The following is a 6,130-nucleotide window of genomic DNA, read 5'->3' as shown; positions in this document are numbered from 1 at the left end:
AGTAGGCGGCTGCAGTGAGGGGAGGAGTGAAATAAGCGCAGTCAAGACGGACAGTTCTGACCTCTCGAAGTGGAGCAGATACCAACAGATCAAAGGCAGATATCGCCTTATTCACACTCACGTGCTGTGTTGCTAATAAACATGATATAATTTCAGTTCTGTTGCTTTTATATGAAAATAAATATGATGAACAAGACACTCAAAGTGCTTGCTATTTAATTCCATACGAAAGGTGTATTTATCATCCATTTTTACTTTAATACAAACATGTATTTTAGATCTCAAACAAGCCTTCGGACACTTTTCTAACCGGCATGCATCTCGCGGTGATCACCTCAAACGAGCCTAATACTAGCGCAAACGAGGGACTAATGACTTGATAAATCGAACACAGGTGAACTGAATGACATAATCAGGGCAACTAATGAAAACTAGGTCAAAGGAACAAGAAAACCACAGACATGTAACAGTGTTGTCCTGGTCACTTATACACACTTGATATCAAGTAAAGCATAAAAGCAGGGCTCTTTCTGGAACTCCACAAAGTCTTCTTCTGAGATTCTGACGGCAACGATCTGAAAACCAAGGTGAGTTTTTGATACAGAGACCTACTGAATAACTTAGTGTTTAAAACACATTGAGAATACAACGTGTGCAGTATATGAGTGCAGACAATTCACTTTTGCTTCTTATTTTTCAAGTTCATGGCGATGCTGAGAAGTCTGCTGGTTCTTTTCATCGTGTTCTCCATGGGAAATGCAGATGGTAAACAAGACATTTATTTGTGTAAACCCTCATTATTCAACTTTAAAAGCTTGTTCTGCCAAAACTGTGGTGTTCAGAAATATACAATATTTTGACTAGTATTTGCATAATACGAGTAATAATGTGAATATTACAAGACTAACATATGAAGGCCTACTGGATACAGTTGTTCGAAATAAAAAATGCCACTATGGATGGACAAATTTTGGAGTCCGATGCTACAAGTTCTTCTCTCAGTCGGCTGACTGGATCACAGCAGAGGTAAAGTGTTAGTTACAACAAGGCAATTTTATTATTTTTAAAGAAACTTCCTTTAATTTTCCTTTTTAGAAAACTATACTGTGCAACTAATCAGAGCAGATTTTGTTTGAAAATGACTAAATACATTTTTTGGTAAAGCTGTTTTTTTTGTTTTTTTTTAATTGTGTCTTTAGAGGCACTGTATAGATCACCATGCAAATCTCGCATCTGTGCATGATGAACTGGAAAACCGTTTTCTGAGGAGTCTGTTGCCTTCTACTACACGATGTTGGCTTGGTGTTCATGATGGAGTACAGGTAAGTAGTTGTGTGGCCTAAAGAGACTTTTTGTTGAGAGCGACGTTACAAATGAAGATGGTTTAACTTCAAAGCCAAACTAAATGATGTTCTTTATGGTGTCGGAGTACAGAAGAGTGCGCTTTTAATCACTGTCTTTGCTCTTTAGGAAGGACAGTGGTTGTGGAGTGATGGAACTCCATATGACTACACCAACTGGTGCTCTAATGAACCTAACAATCTAAATGTCGAGAACTGTGGAGAGATCAGCTGGACCTGTAAGAATGTAGTGTTTATTACTTTCAAATATTTACCATCCTAAAGTTTCACTAATAATAACATAAATTGGCTCGTTTTCTAACACTACTGTAATGATCAGAATGACTAATTTCATTTTTCCACCCTACAGCTAACCGTTGCTGGAATGATGTAAGCTGTTCATTCTCAATGGGCTATGTTTGTGCTAAAGAGCTGTGAGATCATACGCAGTCATCCTGCTCTGCAGTTACTTTGATTGTACTACATTTTAAGGTTTCTGGACTTCTCTTTACAAAACGTTCTCAACCTTAATCTCTTAATACTGGAACACTCCTCGAATCAATAAAGGCATTAAAGCAAACCTTGTGTGTTGTGGTGTTTAATCCAAATCATGTGTAATATTGTTATGAGAATATGGTTTGTAGAATGACATTAGGCATTAAGTGATGTGCTTGTTAGTCTTACTATGTAGATGCAAAAAGAAAATTAGTATTTTGCAACTCATGCATAAAGAAAAGTTTGATAGCCAAACACATTAATATGCCATTATCATAGCTTGAATGCAGCGTAAAAATTTGACAAATTGAATTAAACCTTACTACATTAAATATTTGAACAACACTACTAAAATTTGAGTGTTGCTTCATTTGTAATTAATTACTGATCATCAGCCTTTATCCACGATGGCAATAGTCTTAACATGAGAACTGTTTACATAGAAGCAATTTAAAGAAATGTATTTCAACTTAAACCGTTTCAGAATCAGAAAGCGCTTTATTGCCAGGTATGTTTATACATACGATGAATTTATTTTGGTGATGGAAGCTTCCACAAACAGAATGACATTGACATGACACGGATAATATGAATCAAAATAAAATAAATAGGCAATAACTATATACCAAAAGAAAAAAAATACTCCATATACAATATATGGTGTTTGAATGTACAGGTGTTATGTACAAATTCAAGGAAATGTAAACAAGTATGTGTTAAATGTATGAATAGTGTTGTGTGTTAAACGTTTAAGTTAAGTGTTCATGAGGGAAGAAACTGTCCTGTGCCTGGCCATTCTGGTGCTCAATGCTCTGTAGCACTGACCAGACGGCAACAGTTCAAAGAGGAGGTGTGAGGGGTGCAGAGTGATTCTGCCAGCCCTTTTGCTCACTCTAGATGAGTGCAGTTCTTGGAGAGTAGGGAGGGCTGTACCAATGATTCGCTCAGCAGTCCGGACTATCCTCTGTAGTCTTCTGAGATCAGATTTGGTAGCTGAGCTGAACCAGACAGTTATAGAAGTACAGAGAATGGATTCAATGACTACAGAGTAGAACTGTTTCAGCAGCTCCTGTGGCAAGTTGAACTTCCTCAGCTGGCGAAGGAAATACTGGGCCTTCTTGACGATGGAGTCTATGTGGAACTCCCACTTCAAGTCCTGAGAGATGTTGGTGCCCAGGAGCCTGAATGACTCTACTGCAGCCAGACAGGAACAGCACTTTCACTTAGAACATTACACATGGCTTTCTGCCTTAAGCCTCTTTCACACAGAAATGCCGGAAAATACACGGATAATGTGTCCCGTGATCGTTTAATTGTGGTTCATTCAAACTTACAGTGATTTTCCGGAATCTGTGTGTGCATTCACGCATCCCGTAAAGATCCCGTAAAGACACATGACATTACGATGTGACGTGTAATGTGACGCGTTCCGTTTCACTAAGCTGGCGAACGATCTCAGCTTCAGCATGGATAGTGAGGAGCTACCTGATCTCTGCTTCATTACAGTTTGCACATATGTTTTCCTCGTGAACATTGATCTTCCTTCAAAACACCCGGTAAAAGAGTTGCACGATAATTGTTGCATTGGTTCTGGCTTTTGTTCACACAGAGCTCGTTCCGGAACTGAACCCTGCAATGTTACTTGTTCCCCAACCCGGGGACGTGTTTGCGTTCACACAGAAGGCACTCCGGCAATTTTCCAGGACCAACGTGCAGTGTGAAAGGGGTTTTACATATCTTAAATGTAAAAAATAGCTTGACAAAAACATCTGATCTTATCTTTTAATCTTCATATCTAATTGAAGTGTGGCCAAGTATGATGTCCCATCCTCAGAATTTGTGCTCTGCATTTAACCCATCCAAGTGCACACACACAGTAGTGAATGCGGCCCCTGGGGAGCAGATGGGGGTGCGGTGCCTTGCTCAAGGGTCTCACCTCAGTCGTGGTATTGAGGGGGGAGAGAGCGCTAGTTATTCACTCCCGCCACCAACAATTCCTGCCGGACCTTAGACTCAAACCCACGACCTTCAGGTTACAAGTCCGACTCTCTAACCATTAGGCCACGACTGCCCCATAATTGGGCTCAACTTATGATTTTTCAGAAGCCACTGGCCTTTAGCTCTAAGGACCCAATATATATTTTTCTATAGCTATATATTTTTATGGATATTATTTGTTAAGATTTTTTTTCTTTTACAAAGCATTACTGGTGCCCAGACGGATCATTCAAATGAGCCTTTGAAATTTGGGCAAAAACTCCTGGCAATGATGTGTTTTTGTGCATTTATTAAGCCTATTTTTCACAGCGCTGAATGCGCTCGGCGCTGAAACGATCACTGCACTGCCGCTTCTGCTCTGCTCCTGCTAGTGATGGGACGGTTGATACCGAGGCTCTGACGCAGCTGTCAAAGCACTATTGTATCCCACAACAGGCTTGTTTGAGATGCGCCTTGCCTCGCCTGAAATGTAGGCGAGAGTAGGCGGCTGCAGTGAGGGGAGGCGTGAAATACAGGCTTTAACTTTTTATTTCAATGTAGTAATTAGCAATTAATTTAATTTTATATTTGAACAGATTTGTTACTTGACAGTATTAATTAAAGTTTCTTAAGGGTCAAGGCAAGGCAAGTTTATTTATATAGCACATTTCGTGACAGCATTAATTAAAGTTTCTTAAGGGTCAAGATCAAGTTATCTGCGTCTCCTGCACTCCATCGAGCCACTCCCATAATAGCTGTCATCACCCAAATTAATGCATGACTCTACATTATCTGTATAGCATGTGTGTAAGATTCGAATACAATTATGAAATAATAATTTTATGATTAATAAATCTTTCAGTGAGTAAAACTTGCTGTGTCTATAGTATTAAAGACTATTGTAGGGATTCCTATCCATACAGACACTGATATGCCCCTATCAGCCATCATTCAAGACGGACAGTTCTGACCTCTCGAAGTGGAACAGATACCAACGAGATCAAAGGCGGATATCGCGTTATTCTCACTCACGTGCTGTGTTGCTAATAAACATGATATAATTTCAGTTCAGGGGCCCGTTCTTCATACGTTGCTTATATCCGAGATGAAATGTCACATCCAAGATGATATCATTGCGCTAATCAGGATCTGGCCTATTCGGTTCTTCGAACGCACATGTTGTAGATGATTAGATTAGCTGGATTGAGTTATCTGAGACAATTGCGCGTTCATGGGTTGGTTTGAAAGGGGCTATGTACGTGGTGTCAAAACCACGATCAGCAATGCAGCGATTGGCTGGCAGCAAGACAGCAACGTAATGACATCATATAATTAAAAAAGTCACCTGACGAAAAACTTGTCAAACTTCTGGACTTTTTTAAGGAAACAGCCAAGTGAACAAAGCTACATAAATGTTATAATAGATAAAAGAAATGTGCACTGTTTTTATTTTATTTACATTTTTTACATGATTCCCAATTATGTATATTCACGATTTCTAATCGTTGTACAGGCTTTAACTTTTTATTTCAATGTAGTAATTAGCAATTAATTCATTGAACATCTGCTTCCTGCCCCTTCCTGAAACCCAACGGACCCGTGTCCTTTTCTTACAACAAAAGAAACAGAACCTTGCATGACGATCATAAAAGACAATCATTTAAAATCATTTAAAGTATCGGAGCAATATACTCCCAAATAATATGCTTTCTGTTTGATGTGTTTATTGTAACCTATGAAGTTTAATCGATGTTTTATAACCCTTTTAATAGATAAAGTTATTAAAGGTACTCGGTGTATGCCAGATATGCGAAGTTTGGGCTTGTAGGAATGGTCATGATAATTGCAAAGCATTGAAATGAGTGAAAAATGTGTTATTTTGAACCGTGTGTGTTGTACGACACTTTATAGAAGTATTAAACTCTTCGCAGAGATATTTCCCGACATGATAAAGTGAAGCATCAGGTTAATGTATGCACGCTCCGCCTTGCAACAAGTCGATTGGAAGATCGCGCTGTGGGGCAGACCAAAATCGGGCTTGCTTAAAAACCCAATGCACAAAGCTCGCTCGCTCGCTCTCTCTCTCTCTCTAGACCTTTGGCTTTTCGCCTTGGTGACTGCGCTACAAAGAGCTCCCATGCCGTAACATCACACGAGCGAGACTCCAAAACTCAAACACTTCAGTTGAAACTCCACGACTGCCGAACTGCAAAGTCTAAAGCCAAGCAAAGGAACTCTCAGAAGAACTCCAAACATCACTCTCCGTGCCCAAGGCAACCGACTTTCGAACCTCCTATGTCACAAGGCAACCTCCACTC

The 6,130-nt window shown here is 39.6% G+C and overlaps 2 protein-coding genes across 2 annotated transcripts in view; one reads left to right on the top strand and one right to left on the bottom strand.

The window, feature by feature from the left end:
• Positions 1-6,130, bottom strand: part of LOC107666662 (voltage-dependent T-type calcium channel subunit alpha-1I-like) — a gene marked incomplete at both ends in the record, with an annotated part of 76,673 nt that overhangs the window by 54,760 nt on the left and 15,783 nt on the right. The window lies entirely within an intron of this gene.
• On the top strand, positions 439-2,053 carry LOC107666702 (ladderlectin-like). Its single transcript, XM_016458123.1, has 6 exons — positions 439-587; positions 702-765; positions 932-1,026; positions 1,200-1,322; positions 1,471-1,579; positions 1,711-2,053. The coding sequence occupies exons 2-6, from the start codon at positions 705-707 to the stop codon at positions 1,776-1,778; spliced, it is 456 nt and encodes a 151-aa protein (XP_016313609.1). The 5' UTR covers positions 439-587; positions 702-704; the 3' UTR covers positions 1,779-2,053.

This window comes from Sinocyclocheilus anshuiensis, unplaced genomic scaffold (assembly GCF_001515605.1).
Source record: "Sinocyclocheilus anshuiensis isolate Anshui unplaced genomic scaffold, SAMN03320099.WGS_v1.1 scaffold91, whole genome shotgun sequence".
In the NCBI taxonomy this organism is placed as follows: Eukaryota; Metazoa; Chordata; class Actinopteri; order Cypriniformes; family Cyprinidae; genus Sinocyclocheilus; species Sinocyclocheilus anshuiensis.
This window is presented reverse-complemented; position numbering and strand designations above follow the sequence as displayed.